A 19,911-nucleotide genomic window follows, 5' to 3' on the forward strand; every position below is an offset into this window, starting at 1 on the left:
CATGTCCCACATGTGCCCTGTGTCTCATTGCAGGATGTAGGATGTGAGAAGGGCCCAGTCTGAACAAGCAGTCAGTCACAGTGAAACTCTGAACTTCAGATCTCTCAGTTCCAGTGCCCTCCTGTGCACACTCTCCCATAGTTTTATGTCCTTTATGTTCTGCGGTGAACAGAAGTGCACCCAGTGTTCCAGGTGAGGCTGTAGCAATGCAGAGCAAAGAGGGTCAACCTTTTCCCTCACCCAGCTGGCAATAAATTGCTTTATGCGCTCCAGCGGACCATTGGCCTTCCTGGCTGCCTGGGCACACTGCTGACTCACTTCCAATTTGATGTTGTGCAGGACCCCCAATCCTTTTCAGTCAGACCTCTCTTATGTGTCCCATATCCAGTCAGTGTGTATGTCCAGTGTTGCCCATAGCCAGGTGCACAATCAGGCACTTGTTCTTGTTATGTGTTATGCACTTGGTGCTTAGTACCAACTGGTACCCACTTCTTTGACTTGTCCACATCTTTCTGCAAGTCCTCTCCACCCTCAGTGGAGGCAACAGCACCTCCTCATCTGGTCTCATCAGAAAACTTGCTCAGAACATCTTCTAGTCCTGCATGCAAGTCATCTGCATAAACATGAAAGGAAAGTGGCCCTAAAATGGAACCCTGGGGAACTCTGACAGTGACCATCTACCAGCCCAATGGAACCCACTGACTATAATCCTTTGGGACAGAACTACTGGCCAACTGCTCACCCACCACTGCTGGTGAACCTGAAAGGCAAAATGTCAGCGTGCTGGGACAAACAGACAAACACCAATATAGTTACATATAGCTGCATCAATTTATTGCTCGAAAAGCCATGATTTTATAGGAGACAGACAAGGGCGTCCAAAAATCACACACGCTAATTGGAGGAAAGCTACTGCAATAACAACCCTATAACCCCCCTTCAAAGCCACGAGCCATTCATTCTTTTCCTAGAGATGTCCTTGGTTCTCATGCTGTTTATCCTGCTCCGCAGCTGCTGCTCTGTGAACTCCTTATCTCAATCCATGGCTGCTGCTCTGTAAAATTCTTCTTGTATTACAACACACCACGTTCTGTTTCTGTCTAGCCGTATGCAGGAATTTCTGTCCAGAAGGGTGCTGGAGAAATAGTATCAAAAGCTCTACTGAAATCCTCAAGGATTGCATCAACTGCCTTCCCTTGTTCAGCTCAATGGATAAAGGTGTCATAAAAAGACTTGAAATTAAATAGGACCATCCCCTCGGAATACTGTGTTGTCTGTGACCAATCACAGAATTGTACTTCAGCTGTTTTTCCATAACTCCCACCATCATTTTCTCCATAATTTTATCAAGCACTGGTGTGAGACTGAGAGGTCCATAGTTCCCCTTGTAATCTTTCTTGCTCTTCCTTACGATAAGACAACATTTGCCAGCTTCCTGTCAACTGGTATGACCCTAGATTTATTAGATGCCATTGAAATGCGAGCCCAGAGCATACTAAATTGTTATCAGTGCAAGAACGTAGATGTGCCGTATCTTTGCAATGCCTTGAAATCCAGACTATGCCACAGATGGAGCAGAGAGGAAGATCTGCCTCTTCTGTTCTGAGCTCATCCTTTCGGAAAGCTGAATATCACTACATACTCCATGGGGACAGGTGAAAAAGACACACTGGGTGCCCTAAGCACGCGGCTGTGGTGGTATTTAGGATGGCCAAGAATACCTCCATTCTGGCCCTCAGCTGATGTTCCAGAAGGAGGTGTCTATCTCATAGATTTTCCGTCACAGTTTACAAGCACTAGCACAAAACTAGGATCAACCAAGGCACCTTGGGCATCTCTGAGAGACTGTGTACGAGCAGTGCAGTCCCTGTGGAATAAAAACCAAGGATTCAGATGAGGGACTTACACACAGACACCTCACTGTGCACATCTGAACTCAGCTAGGTGAACTTGCAGCTCCCGTGGTTCTTTGAAAAACTGATCCCAATTCAGCCCTAGGGTTTCCATCTGAGGATGAGATGCCTAACACTAGAATAAGGATGGGATGGTCTGTTGATAACAGGACAAATGGAAACGGATTTAAATTAAAAAGGGGAGACATAGGTTAGATGTGAGGAACCTATATTTTTACACAGCAACACTGGAAAAAGTTGCCCTTAGAGGCTGTGCATGCCCGATGGATGGGATCCTGGGTTTACTCTGGGTTTACCCTCACGTCAATCCAGGTTTCTACTCATACTTTTCTCTAGGTGAACTCTCACCTTACTCAAGGTTTTACTCACAATTTACCATCAGGGAGTGTGATCTGGAGATGGGCTGGTGGAGTGACTTGCTGGCATCCCCGAGGGAAGGCTGCCAGGCAGATACCCCCAGAAAAGTGGTTGACTCCCTGCCCTGTCACAGTCAGACAGACCTGTCTGATGAGGAGGGTTGGAAGAGAGTCCCAACTCAACGTCACAGGAGCCCCCCCATGCCTGCCTAGCCCTCGACCCCTGCTCCCTCTAAGCAACAGGTTTGACACTCTGAAATCTGAAGGAGATAAGAATAGGGAGGCAATGGAGGATCTGCCTAGGAGGGAACCTAATGCAAGGCAGTCACTACCAAGCCTTGTGACTTCCTCTGCCATGAAAGAAAGAAGGGTGGCCGTGGTGGGTGACTCCCTTCTCAGAGGAATAGAGGGTCCCATTTGCAGACTGGACCCGAGTTGTCAGGAAGTCTGCTGCCTTCTTGGTTTCAGGTCAGGGACATTACGAGGAAACTCCCCATGCTGGTTAGGTCCACTGATTATTTTCCACTACTCATAGTTTAGGTGGGCAGTAATGAAATTTCTTAGATAAGACTACAAACTATGAAAAGAGATTTCAGGAATTTAGGCCATTTAGTTCACAGAGTGGGAGATCAAATGATTTTTTGTTCTATACCTTCAGTGGCAGTGAGGGACACGGAGCAGGCTTGGAAAGCAAAGCAATGAACAGTTGTCTCAGAGACTGGTATTGAGCCAGAAACTTTGGTTTCTTTGATCACAGGACAGTTTACTTGGCCCATGGCCTGTTATCCATGAATGGAACCCAACTGTCTCAAAGGGGAAAATTAATCCTAGCACAGAAGGTAGCGGGGCTTATCGAAAGAGCTTTAAACTAGCTACGATGGGGGAGGGGACAAAACAGGGCTCACCAGAGATAAGCCTAGGGGAACGCTTCTTCAGCTGGGAGAGAGGCAGATGCCTCAGCTGAAGTGCGTCTACACCAACGCACTAAGCTTGGTAAACAAGCAGGAGGAGCTGGAAGCAACTGTGCATCTGACAAACCATGACCTAGTTGCTATTACCGACCCATGGTGGGACCACTGCCATGACTGGAGTGCTGTGATGGATGGTTACAAGCTCTTCAGAAGGGATAGATGAGGAAGGAAGGGTGGTGGTGTGGCCCTTTATATTAAAGAGAGTTTTGATGTTGAAGAGCTTGGGCTTCAGAATGAAGTGCATGTTTGTAAGGATCAGAGGAAAGGCCTGTAAGTGTGACATCTTGCTAAAGGTTTCTTATAGACCGCCTAATTGATGGGTGAGGCATTCTATGAGCAGCTTACTGAAGTCGCAAGATTGCCAGCACTCTTTTTCTTGGGAGACTACAACTTCTCTGATATATGCTGGGAATATAATAAATAGCAGAGGAATCAGTCCAAGAGGTTTATAGATTGCATGCAAGACAGCTTCCTTACGCAGCTGGTATGAAGTCCTACCAGGGGTGGTTCCTTGCTAGACCTGCTCTTCACTAACAGTGAAGGACTGGTAGGAGTTGAGAAGGCTGGGGACTGTCTTGGGCAGAGTGGCCATGAAATGGTAGAATTCTCTATTCTTGGAGATGTCAGAAGGGTGACTAGCAAAACTACTATCCTGAAGTTCTAGAGGGCGGACTTTGACCTGTTCAGGACACTTGTAGCACAGGTCCCTTGGGAGTCGCTCCTTATGGGTAAAGGGGTCCAGGAAGCCTGGACACTCCTCAAGATGGAAATCTTAAAGGCACGAGATCAGGCTGTCCCTGAATGCCATAAGGTGAGCCATAGGGGAAGAAGACCAGTGCAGATGAACTGGGAAAAACTATTGAGACTCAGGAAGAAAAAGAGAATCTACGCCCTCTGGAAGAAGGGACAGGATACTTGGGGAGATTACAAAGAAGTTGCTAAGGCATGCAGGGAGGAAGTTAGGAAGGTACCTTACTTCCCTGTCCCTTAATCCATGCCCAGAGCTTCTCAGCCATGTCACTGCCAACTGTAAGCTCCATGCAGAGTTCAAGTGGGACACAGAGGGCACAGCCTTCTGCTGGGTGGATGCAAGTGTTGGTGGAACCAGACGGGACAAAGCCCTCCCACCATGCCCTCCTGGGAAAATGGCCACCCCAAGAATGGCAGTCTGCCTCCTCCATGACCCCATCTGAAATGCTCCTGCACTGATTGATTAAAGGGCTTTAAGCCAGGTCCGAAGTGGGAAGGGAGGGGAATTGGATGTGACAGAGAAGGGCTGAGGGATGTTGTTGCTGTTGGAGATTGCAGGGAAAGCCTCTGAGTTGTTCCATAGGACTGTGGGAGGATTCCTCAGAGAAGGTCTTATTGCCAATACCTCGTCCTAAATCTTACTGTGTACCCTCTGGGGGTAACCCCAACCTCCTGCTGCCCTATAGTGCCTGTAGACCAGTGCGGGTAGCATGGGAAATAAACGGGACAACACAAGAGAAAACCACAGAGCATTTCCTTTCATGCAGGCTGCTGCTTCTGAGCAAGGCCCTGAACATCAGTACCATGGTGTAGATGCAAGGCCCAGCCAGGCTAAATCAAAACATGCTTCTGGAAGGGGATGCTTTCTGAAGAGTCTTTACACTAATGAGAAGACCACAAACATTCACTCAGCGAACTCCAAATCTCTGTGCCTTTGCAGGCCTAGGGTCTTGTTTGTCTCACAGAGACATGGTGGGATGGTTCTCACCTCTGAACTGTAGCAGAGCAGATACCGATTCTTTATGACGGATGGCCAAGGACAATTAGAAATGGCTGCTGCCGTCTGTGAGAGTGCACTGAGCTCTGCCTGGGGATGGCAGAGGAGCCAGCTGAGAACTGATGGAAAGGGCACAAAGAGGAGAACAGCAGATTGTGTTCCTTGCTTCCTGATCAGGAAGAACAAGAGGAGGAGGAAAAGCAGGAATATGAGTTACAGCTGGGATGGAATTTTATTCTTCAGACTGCCTGCTATGGTGCAGTGTTTTGGTTCTAGGTGAAAAAAAACGTTGATAACACTGTGGTGTTTACAGCTGCTGCTAAGCAGCATTGTACAGAGCCAAGGCCATGGTCAGTGGAGGGCTCAAGGAAGTGGGAGGGAACAGTGAGGACATCTGACTGAAAGTGGCTGAAGGGATGTTGCGTACCATCTGACAGCAAGCAGAAGGAGTGTTGAAAGTGTTGGGAGTTCATCTCACTCTCTTGACTGCCCAGAGTCCAGCTGGGCATCAGTCTGGTGGTGCTGAGCAAGTGCTTGTGCATCAATTGTTACATACAATTCCATATCAACAGATATATAGTGATAACTATTACTCCTCTCCTTTTATCTCTCTTAGTAAATTGCTTTGTTACAACCCACAAGTTGTAATTTTTTTCCCAGTTCTCCTCCCCATCGCACTGGGAATGGGGCAGTGCACAGAGCACTGTGTGCAGCTGACCCGCCTGCTGGGTTCAACCACCACCGTCATTTTGGTGCCTGATGTGAGTCTCCAAGGGTTGAGATAACAGCACATCTATTCAGAGTGAGATAACACAGGGCTTCGTGGGAGCTGGAGAACTGCTGGCAATGATGCTGATTGTTCCCTTATTTGTGGAGCTTGCTGAGCCTTCTCATAAAGCTTCAGTGCACAGCTCCTTGCTTGCTGCTTCCTTTCCCTGCTGCATTATTTGTCAACTTTGGATTCTGGATTAGGGTATTTATTTTGCTATGCTGTTTGACCTTGGTTTATATCATGATAAAATTTGCAGCTGACAAAATTAAGTTTTGTACATATTCAGCTCTGAGTTCATCTTTGGGTTTTGGAAGCTATTTTGTGTATCTTCTATATTTCTTCACTGATGATCTGGATGAGGGGATTGTGTGCACCCTCAGTAAGTTTGTAGAGGATACCAAGTTGGAAGGGAGTGTTGATTTGCCTGAGGGGAGAAGGGCATTACAGAGGGACCTGGATAGGCTGGATCTATGGGTCAAGATTAATGGCGTGAGCTTCAATGGGACCAGTTGTTGGGTCCTGCATTTTGGTCACAACAACCACAGGCAACCATATAGACTTGGGGAGGTGTGGCTGGAAAGCTACCTGATGGAAAGGGACCTTGGTGTGCTGATGGACAGTTGGCTGAATATGAGCCAGCAGTGTGCCCAAGTGGCCAAGAGGGCCAATGGCATCCTGGCTTGGATCAGGAATGGTGGGGTGAGCAGGACTAGGGAAGTCATCCTACCCCTGTACTCGGCATTGGTGAGGTTACACCTCGAGTACTGTGTTCATTTCTGGACAGCTCAGAACAATAAAGTCATGGAGGTACTGGAGCAGGTCCAGAGAAGGGCAAAGAGGCTTGTGAAGGGCTTGGAAAATCAACCCTATGAGGAGAGGCTGAGGGATCTGATGGGGGCTTACAGTGAGAGTGGGGCAATTCTCTTCTCACTGGTGACAAGTGACAGGATGAGGGGAAATGGCCTGAAGTTGTGCCAGGATAAGTTCAGCCTGGACGTTATAAAACACCTTTTTACAGAAAGGGTAGTTAAACACAGGAATAGGCTCCCTAGGGTGGTGGTTGAGTCATCGTCTCTGGATGTGTTCAAGAGCTTTTTGGATGTGCTGCTCAGAGATATGATTTAGCAGAGGGTTGTTAGAGTTAGTGTACTATGGTTAGGCTGCGGTTGGAATTGATGATATTCAAGGTCTTTTCCAACCTGGGTAGTTCTATGATCCTATGATTCTATGAAGCTTGGAAACTTCTGACGTGATAACCCATATCCAAGAACTTGTCCTGTGCAGGGTCTCACAGGGAATGATGAAGAGGGGACGTGACAACCAACGTGCAAATCAGCTGCTGCTGCTGGCCTGTCAGAGGCACTGACAGATGTGAGCCTGAAAACACAGACCCCAGCCAGGAGACCAGGGATGGCCCGTCAGCTGTTGCAGGCTGAAGTCACTGCACAGTTTGATGAATAGCTATTTGCTTCCTGCTGGACTGTGGGTTTCTGAGCACATCCAACCCCAAGACCTCCATAAATGTCTCACAAGAAGGAGGACAGACAAAGTCACTGCACGTCCTTTATTCTGTTAAGGTTCACAGAGAGCCTGGTTCATTATATACAGTGTCTCTGGGCTACACAACAAAGGCACAAGATAAGAGGAATTTATTTCAATAATTATATTTTAGCAAAAAAAAAAAAAAAAAAGGATAACATTTAATACATTACAATTATAAAAATTGATCAAAACTAAATAAAACAAAGTGATTGCAACAGTAAAAAGCTGCATTACTTGTCATGAATTAGAAAAGATGGGCAGTTCAATGTTTTTGAAACACATATGGACATCGCTTTCCTCACTGCATCCTTGACTTCCTGGTTCCTCATGCTGTAGATAATAGGGTTCAGTGCTGGCGGTACCACTGAGTACATAACTGCCACCATCAGGTTCATGGATGAAGAGGAGACAGAGTAGGGATTGAGATAGGCATAAAAGCCAGTGATGATAAATAGGGAGACCACGGCCAGGTGAGGGAGGCATGTGGAGAAGGCTTTGTGCCGTCCCTGCTCAGAGGGCATCCTCAGCACAGCCATGAAGATCTGCACATACGACACAACTATGAAAACAAAGCACCCAAAGATTAAACTGATACTAAAAAAGATAAACACAACTTCCCTGAGGTAGGATTCTGAGCAGGAGAGCTTGAGGATTTGGGGGATTTCACAGAAAAACTGGTTGACAACATTGCCTTGGCAGAGAGGCAGTGAAAACGTACTGGCAGTGTGCAGCAGGGAATAGAGAACCCCAGCGCCCCAGGCAGCTGCTGCCATGGTGGCACAAGCTCTGCTGTCCATCAAGGTCCCGTAGTGCAGGGGCTTGCAGATGGCAACGTAGCGGTCATAGCACATGATGGTGAGAAGGGAATACTCTGCTGAGATGAAGAAGAGAAAGAAAAAGAGCTGTGCAGCACATCCTGTGTAGGAGATGGCCCTGTTGTCCCAGAGGGCGTTGGCCATGGCTTTGGGGAGAGTGGTGGAGATGCAGCCCAGGTCGAGGAGGGCCAGGTTGAGGAGGAAGAAGTACATGGGGGTGTGCAGGCGGCGGTCGCAGGCTACGGCTGTGCTGATGAGGCCGTTGCCCAGGAGGGCAGCCAGGTAGATGCCCAGGAAGAGCCAGAAGTGCAGGAGCTGCAGCTGCCGCATGTCTGCCAACGGCAGAAGGAGGAACTCGCTGATGGAGCTGCTGTTGGACATCTGCTGTTCCTGGGCTTGGAGTCCTGCTCAGAGTGCAGAAGATAATGACAAGTCCAGACCATTCTCAGAGGCACTACTCCTGCTATACTATGAAATGTATTCATTTACCTTTGGATAATTTTCATTTAACTCCATAACTTCAATTTATTTTCGTGAGCTTCACCGTCACTACAGAAGTAGAAGATTAAGGAGCTCTTACTTTTTTCTCATTTCATAATCATATCCCAGACTCCTGAATACTTTCCTGTTAGGTGCCCTTTACTCATCACATATTTTTACTCCAGCTTCTCTTAGACCCCCAGCCCCAGCCGTTTTGCACTTCAGTATGTCTTAGACAAATATGCCTGTTTGCAGGGTAAGTGCAATATTAAAGTCTTCAGATAACAACAAACTGATTCTTTCCTTTCAGAAATGAGAGGTTGAAAGCACAACCTGTGTCACTGTTCACAAAACAAGCAATTGATTGAAGAAATACTTGTGAGTAACATAGCTGTGTTTTAAATTTTACAGCCCCTATTCTATTTCTGCCTCCAGTCCTTTCTGCTTTCCCTCAGAAAAATAATTGCAAAATCCCTGCCTTCGCTCTCCTCTTGCCAAGACCGTTCACAAACATTCTGTTGAGCAGTGGAGCTGTGATCCCCTGCCCCAGGCAGCAGCTGTGGCAGCACAAGCCCTGCTGGGGGCTCCTTCCCCCCACACGTCTCCCCGCAGCGCACTGGGCAGCTCCCCGGGCAGGCTGAGTGCTGAGCTTGGCAGGCGGCAGAGTCCCATACCCGGCACACAGCCCCTGGGGCACAGCAGGGACCCTGCTCTGCAGGACAGCCCTGGGCACCCGCCTGCAGCCCCGGCTGCACAGCCTGCAGCCGTGCTGGGACACGCAGCCCTCAGGGCTGTGCTCTGACACTGCAGCACAGAAGCCCTCAGTTGGAGCAGAAGGCTTTTAACATAGTAAAGAATCATGCGGTGCCTGCAGCCAGATCAGCTATGGGGTGTCCCAGATTGGTGATCCCTCCAGGAAAAGTAGCTCCATTGCCTACTGCTAGACACTTACCATGCTGTGGTCTGTTATCAATGCTCCAGCAGTCAGCTCACAGCAGGCTCACACTGTGTGAACTCTGTACGCTCTCTCTCCCTTCTCTTCTATCCTCATGTCAACTGCTGATGAAGCCCCAGCCTTGCTGTGCTGCGCACAAGAGATGCACCTTGGCGCATCTAAAACATTGCCCACATTTATGAGCTCCCTGTATCTGAGGAGCCCAGTGCATATCAGTAACAGATGATGTCATTTTTTATCCTTCCCACTCATCTCCCCTGTGGTGTCCCAGGGTCCTCATGGCCAACCGCTCCTGAAAGACAACAGCATCATGACAGTACATTAAAATCTGCTGAATTAAACACCAGATTTCAAGTGGTCAGTGACTAATTCCAGACATGTGCTGAGTCCTCCTAGAGAGTGTTTGCTCAAAGAGGGCACTCATACAAGGACAGGATATCATAGAATCATAGAATCACCAAGGTTGGAAAAGACCTAAAAGATCATCCACTCCAGCTGGTCACCTATCACGAATAGCTCCCACTAATCCATGTCCCTCAACACAACATCCAGTCATTCCTTGAACTCCTCCAGGGTCAGTGAATCCACCACCCCCACACTGGGAAGTCCATTCCAGGTCCCAAAGTTCAGGACGTGGCACTTGGTCTTGGTGAACCTCATCCCATTAGCTTCAGCCCAGCTCTCCAGCCTGTCCAGATTCCTAAGCAAGGCCTTCAGGCACATCCACACTCCCAGCAGAGCAGAGACCCCATGTATCATGTAGTGTTATTCTGCTAACCAACAGAAGAGGCCAGTCTTTCTCTATGCTCCATCTGTTTCATACTCTAGAGTTCAAGGCACTGCAAAGCTCTGGCACATCTATGTCTCCATCTGTTTCATACTCTAGAGTTCAAGGCACTGCAAAGCTCTGGCACATCTATGTCCTTACAATGATGACACCTTAGTATGCTCTGGGCTCGCATTTCAATGGCTGTCATGGTTTTGTAATTTTGTAATTTTGCTATCAGTATTCCACATCATAACATCATGTCAAGTATGGATACTTCTGTTGAATGTGCAGTCCACAGAAGAAGACTACATATCCCAGAGAACAACAGGAGTAACAATAAGTCACGGGACCAGGACTCTATATAATCTCGTTCCCAGGCTGGAGTGCCCTCCTTCTTCTCTCTGTTTCGTTCGATTTTGTTAGCCTTAATTATATTATATTGTGTTATCTTGTATTTCGATATCATATTTAGTAAAATAAGTTTTTCCTCCTTAGATTGTCGCTGTTTTATCCCACTCCCCTTTTCCCCCTCCTTTCCGGGCCCCGGGGGGGGGGGCGTGGGGTGGCTTCCCCTGTCACGGGCATAGGTAAATCTAAGTAACCCGTGACAGATTTTTTGGTGGAGGATGCGGGCATAGAGCTTTTTAGCTTTTAGAACAACTCTCTCTTTGCTCTTAAAGAGCTTCGTTACGGGAGTGTTCGGAGTGTTATCTTTCCGTAGCTGCTCACGGAGAACGTGACCTTGAAATACCAGACAAATTGTCAACATTAAGGGCTGCTGCACATTCTCAGCATTGCTATCTAACTTTTGTGTAGAAAACAAAGGGATTTCTTTCTCCCTTAGAGCAAAGCTAGCTAGCTCTGACTTTTACAGAGCCTGCCAGCTATGAATCCACTCTTCATCCCAGTTGCTCTGTTTAAGGGATTGAAAGCAATTATGATCTTCTTAAAGTATTGGTCAACTATTAACACCATAATTTGGTGTTGTGGAATTGTGCAGATATATAGCCTAATAAGGTGGATACTGATGGAGACACCTGCCTGGTACTTTTACGAGATGTGGTATGGTCAGAATTTTGGCATCTACACCTCAGATGCAATTGTGAATCTTACTAACACTTGCATTCCAGATGGAACAGCCAATTTTACAAATACTTGCATCCCAGATGGAACAGGCAATTTTACAAACACCACCATTGACATTGCCAATGCCTTCTTTTCTATTCCTTTGGCCGCAGAATGCAAGCCACAGTTTGCCTTCACCTGGAGGGGCATTCAGTATACTTGGAACCGTTTGCCCCAGGGGTGGAAACACAGCCCAACCATTTGCCATGGGTTGGTTCAAACTGTACTGGAACAGGGTGGTGCTCCTGAACACCTGCAGTACATTGATGACATTGTTGTGTGGGGTGATACAGCAGAAGAAGTTTTCACAAAAGGAGAGCAGATAATCCGGATTCTTCTACAAGCTGGCTTTGCTATTAAGCGAAGCAAAGTAAAAGGACCTGCCCAGGAAATTCAGTTCTTAGGTATAAAGTGGCAGGATGGACGTCGTCACATCCCAGCAGATGTGATCGACAAAATCACTGCCATGTCTCCACCAACTAGCAAGAAAGAGACACAATCTTTCCTGGGTGCAGTGGGCTTTTGGAGGATGCACATTCCAAACTACAGCCTCATTGTAAGCCCCCTTTATCAGGTAACGCGGAAGAAGAATGATTTTGCATGGGGCCCTGAGCAGCAGCAGGCTTTTGAACAGATTAAACAAGAGATAGCCCGTGCTGTAGCCCTGGGGCCAGTACGGACTGGACAGGATGTAAAGAACATCCTCTATACTGCTGCTGGAGAGAAAGGCCCCACTTGGAGTTTGTGGCAAAGAGCCTCAGGAGAGACCCGAGGCCGACCCCTGGGATTCTGGAGTCGATCATATAAGGGGTCTGAAGAGTGCTACACTCCAACTGAGAAGGAGATCTTAGCCGCGTATGAGGGGGTTCGGGCTGCTTCCGAAGTAGTCGGGACTGAAACACAGCTCCTTTTGGCACCTCGACTGCCAGTGCTGAACTGGATGTTCAAAGGACAGGTTCCCTCCACCCATCATGCTACCGATGTCACCTGGAGCAAGTGGATTACGCTGATTACACAGCGAGCGCGAATGGGAAACCTCAATCGTCCAGGAATCCTAGAGGTAATCATGGACTGGCCTGAAGATAAAAAGTTTGGAACATCACCAGCAGAAGAGGTATCACGTGCTAAAGAGGCCCCACCATACAACGAATTACCAGAAAATGAAAAGAAATATGCCCTATTCACTGACGGATCATGTCGCATTGTAGGGAAGCATCGCAAATGGAAAGCTGCTGTGTGGAGCCCCACACGACAGGTTGCAGAGGCCACTGAAGGTAAGGGAGAATCAAGTCAGTTTGCAGAGGTAAAAGCTGTCCAGCTGGCCTTAGATGTTGCTGAACGGGAGAGGTGGCCAATGCTGTATCTTTATACTGACTCATGGATGGTGGCAAATGCCTTATGGGGGTGGTTACAGCGGTGGGAACAAAATAACTGGCAACGGAGGGGAAAATCTGTTTGGGCCGCTGAACTATGGAAGGACATTGCTTCCCGAACAAAGAATATGGTTGTAAAGGTGCGTCATGTGGATGCACATGTGCCCAAAAGTCGGGCTACTGAAGAACAACAAAACAACCATCAGGTAGATAAAGCTGCCAAAATTGAGGTGGCTCAAATTGACTTGGACTGGCAGAATAAGGGTGAATTATTTCTAGCTCGATGGGCTCATGAGACCTCAGGCCATCAAGGAAGAGACGCAACATATAAGTGGGCCAGAGACCGAGGGGTGGACTTAACCATGGACGCTATTGCGCAGATTATTCATGATTGTGAAACATGTGCCATAATTAAACAAGCCAGAAGGATGAAACCTCTCTGGGAGGAAGGGCGATGGCAAAAGTATAAATATGGGGAGGCGTGGCAGGTTGATTATATCACCTTGCCACGATCTCGCAGTGGTAAGTGTTATGTACTCACTATGGTAGAGGCAACCACTGGGTGGCTTGAAACATACGCAGTACCCCATGCAACTGCTCGAAACACCATATTAGGTCTTGAGAAACAAGTCTTGTGGCGACATGGCACCCCAGAAAGAATTGAATCTGATAATGGGACACATTTCAAAAATTCTCTTATAAATACTTGGGCCAAAGATCATGGCATTGAGTGGATTTATCATATTCCCTACCATGCACCAGCTTCTGGTAAAATTGAACGATATAATGGGTTGTTGAAAACTATGTTGAAAGCAATGGGTGGTGGAACATTTAAGCACTGGGAGAAGAATCTGGCAGAAGCCACTTGGTTGGTCAATACTAGAGGATCTGTCAATCGTGATGGTCCTAGTCAATCTAGCCCCCTACACACTGTAGAAGGAGATAAGGTCCCTGTTATACATGTAAAGAACATGTTGGGAAAAGCTGTTTGGGTCCTTCCAGCTTCTGGAAAGGGCAAACCTATCCGTGGAACTGTCTTTGCCCAGGGACCTGGGTGCACTTGGTGGGTAATGCAGAAGGATGGGGATGTTCAATGTGTGCCACAAGGGAATTTGATGCTGGGGGAGTGCAGTCAATAATTTTATGTATCTATATTTATATATATATGTTTGCATGTGTAGTGTATTTTAGTTATTATAGTTGTACATTTAGTTATGTTACATGCAATTCTACTATTTAGCTATCACAATTTTACATACGTGTATATATATGTATATATATGTATATATTAACCATGATGTAATAATGTAGAATAAGGGGTGGAATGTCATGGTTTTGTAATTTTGTAATTTTGCTATCAGTATTCCACATCATAACATCATGTCAAGTATGGATACTTCTGTTGAATGTGCAGTCCACAGAAGAAGACTACATATCCCAGAGAACAACAGGAGTAACAATAAGTCACGGGACCAGGACTCTATATAATCTCGTTCCCAGGCTGGAGTGCCCTCCTTCTTCTCTCTGTTTCGTTCGATTTTGTTAGCCTTAATTATATTATATTGTGTTATCTTGTATTTCGATATCATATTTAGTAAAATAAGTTTTTCCTCCTTAGATTGTCGCTGTTTTATCCCACTCCCCTTTTCCCCCTCCTTTCCGGGCCCCGGGGGGGGGGGCGTGGGGTGGCTTCCCCTGTCACGGGCATAGGTAAATCTAAGTAACCCGTGACAATGGCATGTAAATAAATCTAGGGTCATACCAGTTGACGGGAATCTGGCAAATGTTGTCTCATTGTAAGGAAGAGCAACAAAGATGACAGGGGCAACTATGGACTTGTCAGTCTCACTCCAGTGCCTGGTAAAATTATGGAGAAAGTGATGGTGGGAGTGATTGAAAATCACCTGAAGGACAATTGTGTCATTGGTCACAGCCAACACAAGTTCCCGAGGGGAAGGTCCTGTTTAACTATAGGTCTTTTTATGACAATGTTAGTGAATTGGTTGACCAAGGGTTGACAGTTGATGTTATCCTTCAGAATTTTAGTAGAGCTTTTGAGACTATTTCTCACAGCACCCTTCTGGACAGAACGTCCTGCATACGGCTAGACAGAAACAGAATGTGGTGGGTGAGATGTTGGCTGGTAGGTCAGGCCCAAAGGATTAGAGTCAGTGGGTTCCAACAGGCTGGTAGATGGTCACTATCAGGGTTCCCCAGAGCTCCATTTTAGGGTCACTTCTCTGTCATGTTTTTGCGAATGACTTGCATGCAAGACTTTTTGTTGACGTTCGCTGATGATACCAGATGAGGAGGTGCTGCTGCCTCCACTGAGGGTGGAGAGGACTTGCAGAGAGATGTGGACAAGTCAGAGAAGTGGGTACCAGTTGGTACTAAGCACCATAATGTCTAACAAGAACAAGTGCCTAATTGTGCAACTGAGTAGGGGCAACCCTGGACATAAACACAGAATGTTTAAGGGACACTGGAGAGTGCTCTGACTGAAAAGGACAGGGGGTCCTGGTCAAAATCTAATTGAATGTGAGTCAGCAATGTGCCCAGGCAGCCAGGAAAGCTAACGGTCCCCTCGAGCACATCAGGGAATTTATTGCCAACTGGGTGAGGGAAAGGGTTGTCCCTCTTTGCTCTGCACAGCTACAGCCTCACCTGGAGCACTAGGTGCACTTCTGGGCAATGCAGAACATAAAGGACATCAAGCGATGGGAGGGTGTGCACAGGAGGGCACTGGAACTGAGAGATCTGAAGTTCAGAGTTTCACTGTGATTGACTGCTTGTTTAGACGGGGCCCTTCTCACACCCCACATCCTGTGATGAGACACAGGGCACACGTGGGACATGAACTTGACATTATCATTGTACCCAGTTCAGAGCCTGGGATCTCTGTCCCCATGTCTTTCATTTAACATCATACAGACCTCCATCCCACTGCCCCAGGAAGGGCCCTGAGCCAACATGAGAGACAGGACCTCCCTGCCAAGGGTCTGAATATCAGGGCTTGTCCTGTTTGCTTCTTAAGACAAAGGAGGATTTTCTTAGCATCAGAGCCACCATGCCAGTGCCTTTACCTGACTGGAGTCATGGTTTACAATTATCTGCTCTAACTAGTGCCTTGGGAAGCTTGCTTGCTAATGGCCCTCAGTGGTCCCATTAATACTCCAAGAAACGTCACTGTTACTTCTGACTTTGTCTTGCTGAGCACTTTGTTCAAACTTCTCTCTGCACTGGAGGTTGATGGACTCAGCATCAAATGCGCCCTGGGGCCCATTATAACCTAAAGAGCCTCTTGTGCCTCGTGCCTTCCTGTTATCTTCTTCAGGTTTTCAGAAGTTGTTCAGAAAAATGGAGACAGCTTAAAGAGCAAGAATCCAAAATGCATTTATTGTCTATTTATTTATATTTGTTTTATACAAGAAGTAAAAGAAGCACTTTGCAACTGATGTCAATCCAGGATGCCCCCAATGAGTTCTATTCTGTTTCTGTGTGGGCAAAGTTCCTCCTCAACCTCCCCACTTCACTTCTATTCACATTGGCCCAATGGGATTTGCATCACTTTTCCTCACATCACTCTTCTCCTCTGCTGTCACCCACTCAGTGTTAAACCTCCTTTGTATAAAGTCCCACTGGCTTTCCACAGAGAACCAGCTGCACATGGAAAAGGAAAGAATTCTCTTTATTTATGGCCAACTAACACAATGAAAGGTTGTGCAACTGAATGAACAGTAAAACAGTGATCATCTGCATGCCATGTCCAAGGTGCTTCTATTGAGGTTTATCTTTCATAGGGAATATTTGCACAGTAAATCAGTTAGACACAGATAGGATGGGATAGATAGAATCACGGTGAAGGAGTTGACAACAGACTTTTGAGGAATGGAGTAAATTCCAGTAATCTCTTTGGGATAGATCAGCCAGGGAGTTGGGAGGTATCAACTTAAAACTGAACAGGACTCGTGAGTATTTCAGAAATTGAGATGGGTTAACACATTCTTATTGATTTCTATCTTTGTCTTGAAATCTTTTTTTCACTGTTACTGACATTAATGAACATCTTTCAGAATTCATGCTTTTTAAAGCATGAAAAATTTAAAAGAGAAAGAGAAAGGGAAAGAAAAAGAGAAAGAGAAAGGGAAAGAGAAAGAGAAAGAGAAAAAGAAAGAGAAAGAGAAAGAGAAAGAGAAAGAGAAAGAGAAAGAGAAAGAGAAAGAGAAAGAGAAAGAGAAAGAGAAAGAGAAAGAGAAAGGGAAAAAAGGAAAAATAGAAAAAGGAAATGGAGAAGAAAATGAATGAAGAAAAAGAAAAAGAAAGAGAAAGAGAAAAAGAAAAGATAGGAAGGGATAGATAGAATCACTGGGAAGGAGTTGACAGCACAGTCCATCAGACTTTGGCGAGATGGAGCAAATTTGAGCCATCCCCCTAAAAGTCAAAAATCAGACAGATAATTGGGAGGTATCTGACTGAACAAAGAGCAAGGGATGGGGAAATCTGACAGGCTGTGACAGGAGCGTGTGTCTAAATGACCTGCTGAAAACAAGCCTTTAACCACGGCCATTTATTTAGGAGAGCTGGAGACACCTGGAGGATGAGGGACATCAAATAGGCAGCAGGGAAGAGCAGCTGCGGGCGCCGGGATTTAGTCACAGGGCATTGGCACTGGCACCACTGTGTGTGTCCCTGAACCTGAAGGCATCTGTTTCCTGAAAACTCATTTCTGGAAAATATCGTAGTTTCAAAAAATAAAAAAAAATTAAAAAAAAAAAAAAGAGAAAAAAGAAAAAAAAAAAAAGATTCATATTCACAACTTAAAATGGAACAAGACTCATGAGAATTTCTCATATTGAAAAGGGTTAACACATTTTCATTGATTTTGATCTTTGTCTTCAATTCTTTGTCTCAATTTTATTGACATAAATGTACATCTTTTAAGCTTCATAATAAAGCCTCAAAATAAATAAATATATAAAGATATAAATAAAGAGATCCTTTTGTGTCTTCTGCTTGGCCTGATGCCCCTTTGACCTTCACAGTTCTCACCAGACCTTCATTGCTGGAGAGTATGAGATCCAGCAGAGAACTTCTTCTCTTTGGTTCCTCCATGGCTTGGTCAAGAATCTGCCATCTGTGCTCTCCACGGATCTGCTGGATGGCACATGCCCTGCTGTGCTGTCCCTACAGCAGATACTGCAGTGCAAAAGGCTCCCAAAGGTGACAATGGCCTGACAACATGAGACTTCCATCTGTCTGCAGAGGGCACCTTCCACTTGCTCTCCATGTTCAAGGAGCCAGGAACAGACACAGCGGGAATCCAGGATAAATAGACAGGATAAATAGAGCAGGAATGAAAAGAGCACGTTGTGCTGCTGTCTGTGGCTGTACCTCCCCCAGACCCATTCAAAGTAGGAAGAGAGAAGAGATAGGGAAAATTCTATTTTGAAAGCTTTTTATTTATCTCTTAACCTATTCAGGGTATATTTTTCCATGTTTACATGAGCTCTTGGAGTGAGAAAATGGAAAGTAGGTAGGAAAGAAGTGAAATAAATTTTTATTTATAAGTTCAATCAATTTTATTTATTTATTTATTTATTTATTTTTTTCCAGGTTGCAATATCACACACAATTAAACAATCAAAGATTCGTAAAACATAAAGAACCATCACTGGGAATCTTGCGAGGAAAATGTGCACTTTATTGTAGCTGGAATAATGTGCATTGCAACACCTTCCTTAGAGCGTGCTTGATCTCCCTGTTCCTCATGCTGTAGATAATAGGGTTCAGTGTTGGAGGAACCACTGCATACAGAACTGCCACTGTCAGATCCAGGAGTGGGGAGGAAATGGAGGGGGGCTTCAGGTAGGCAAAAAAGGCAGTGCTGAGAAACAGGGAGACCACAGCCAGGTGAGGGAGGCACGTGGAGAAGGCTTTGTGCCGTCCCTGCTCAGAGGGCATCCTCAGCACAGCCATGAAGATCTGCACATAGGACACCACTATGAAAACAAAGCACCCAAAGGCTAAACTACCACTAAAAATGAGAAACACAATTTCCCTGAGGTAGGATGCTGAGCAGGAGAGTTTGAGGATCTGGGGGATTTCACAGAAAAACTGGTTGACAACATTGCCTTGGCAGAGAGGCAGTGAAAACGTACTGGCAGTGTGCAGCATTGAATTGAGAACCCCAGTGCCCCAGGCAGCTGCTGCCATGGTGGCACAAGCTCTGCTGTCCATCAAGGTCCCGTAGTGCAGGGGCTTGCAGATGGCAACGTAGCGGTCATAGCACATGATGGTGAGAAGGGACAACTCTGCTGAGATGAAGGAGAGAAAGAAAAAGAGCTGTGCAGCACATCCTGCGTTGGAGATGGCCCTTGTGTCCCAGAGGGCGTTGGCCAAGGCTTTGGGGAGAGTGGTGGAGATGCAGCCCAGGTCGAGGAGGGCCAGGTTGAGGAGGAAGAAGTACATGGGGGTGTGCAGGCGGCGGTCGCAGGCTACGGCTGTGCTGATGAGGCCATTGCCCAGGAGGGCAGCCAGGTAGATGCCCAGGAAGAGCCAGAAGTGCAGGAGCTGCAGCTGCCACGTGTCTCCCAGCGGCAGCAGGAGGAACTCGCTGATGGAGCTGCTGTTGGACATCTGCTGTTGTTGGGATTGGAGTCCTGCTCAGAGTGAAGAAGATAATGACAAGTCCAGATCATTCTCAGACACACTCCTCCCGCTGTACTCTGAAATGTTTTCATTTACCTTTGGATAATTTTCATTTAAATCCATAACTTGAATTTAAATTCATGAGCTTCACAATCCCTAAAGAAATAGAAGATTAAGGAGCTCTTAATATGTTCTCATTTCATAATCATATCCTGAGCTTCTGAATATTTTCCTCTTTGGAGCTGTTTACATGTCTCATATCTTCACTCCAACTGTTCTTAGTGCCCCCAACTCCAGCCTCTTTGCACTTCAATATGTTTTAGTCAAATATTCCTGTTTGCAGCATAAGTGCAATATTAGAGTCTGCAGAAAACAGCAAAAACTTAAACTGATTCTTTCCTTTTAGAAACGAGAGGCTGAAAGCACAACCTGTGTGGTTGTTCAC

The 19,911-nt window shown here is 46.3% G+C and overlaps 2 protein-coding genes across 2 annotated transcripts; both read right to left on the reverse strand.

Moving 5' to 3' along the window:
• Positions 1 to 7,531: 7,531 nt before the first annotated feature.
• LOC146754324 (olfactory receptor 14J1-like) lies at positions 7,532 to 8,515 on the reverse strand. The gene has a single exon (XM_085527523.1). It carries the CDS (start codon positions 8,495 to 8,497, stop codon positions 7,532 to 7,534), a length of 966 nt encoding a protein of 321 aa, XP_085383649.1. The 5' UTR covers positions 8,498 to 8,515.
• A 9,995-nt stretch (positions 8,516 to 18,510) lies between these two features.
• LOC146754325 (olfactory receptor 14J1-like) lies at positions 18,511 to 19,454 on the reverse strand. The gene has a single exon (XM_085527710.1). It carries the CDS (start codon positions 19,452 to 19,454, stop codon positions 18,519 to 18,521), a length of 936 nt encoding a protein of 311 aa, XP_085383836.1. The 3' UTR covers positions 18,511 to 18,518.
• Between the last annotated feature and the right edge of the window lie 457 nt (positions 19,455 to 19,911).

This window comes from Coturnix japonica, chromosome W (genome assembly GCF_054131305.1).
Source record: "Coturnix japonica strain WE chromosome W, WE-NBRP24, whole genome shotgun sequence".
Classification (NCBI taxonomy): Eukaryota; Metazoa; Chordata; class Aves; order Galliformes; family Phasianidae; genus Coturnix; species Coturnix japonica.

Coding starts and splice junctions, on each gene's coding strand:
- LOC146754325 (XM_085527710.1), bottom strand. CDS start 19,454: ATGTCCAACAGCAGCTCCATCAGCGAGTTCCTCCTGCTGCCGCTGGGA.
- LOC146754324 (XM_085527523.1), bottom strand. CDS start 8,497: ATGTCCAACAGCAGCTCCATCAGCGAGTTCCTCCTTCTGCCGTTGGCA.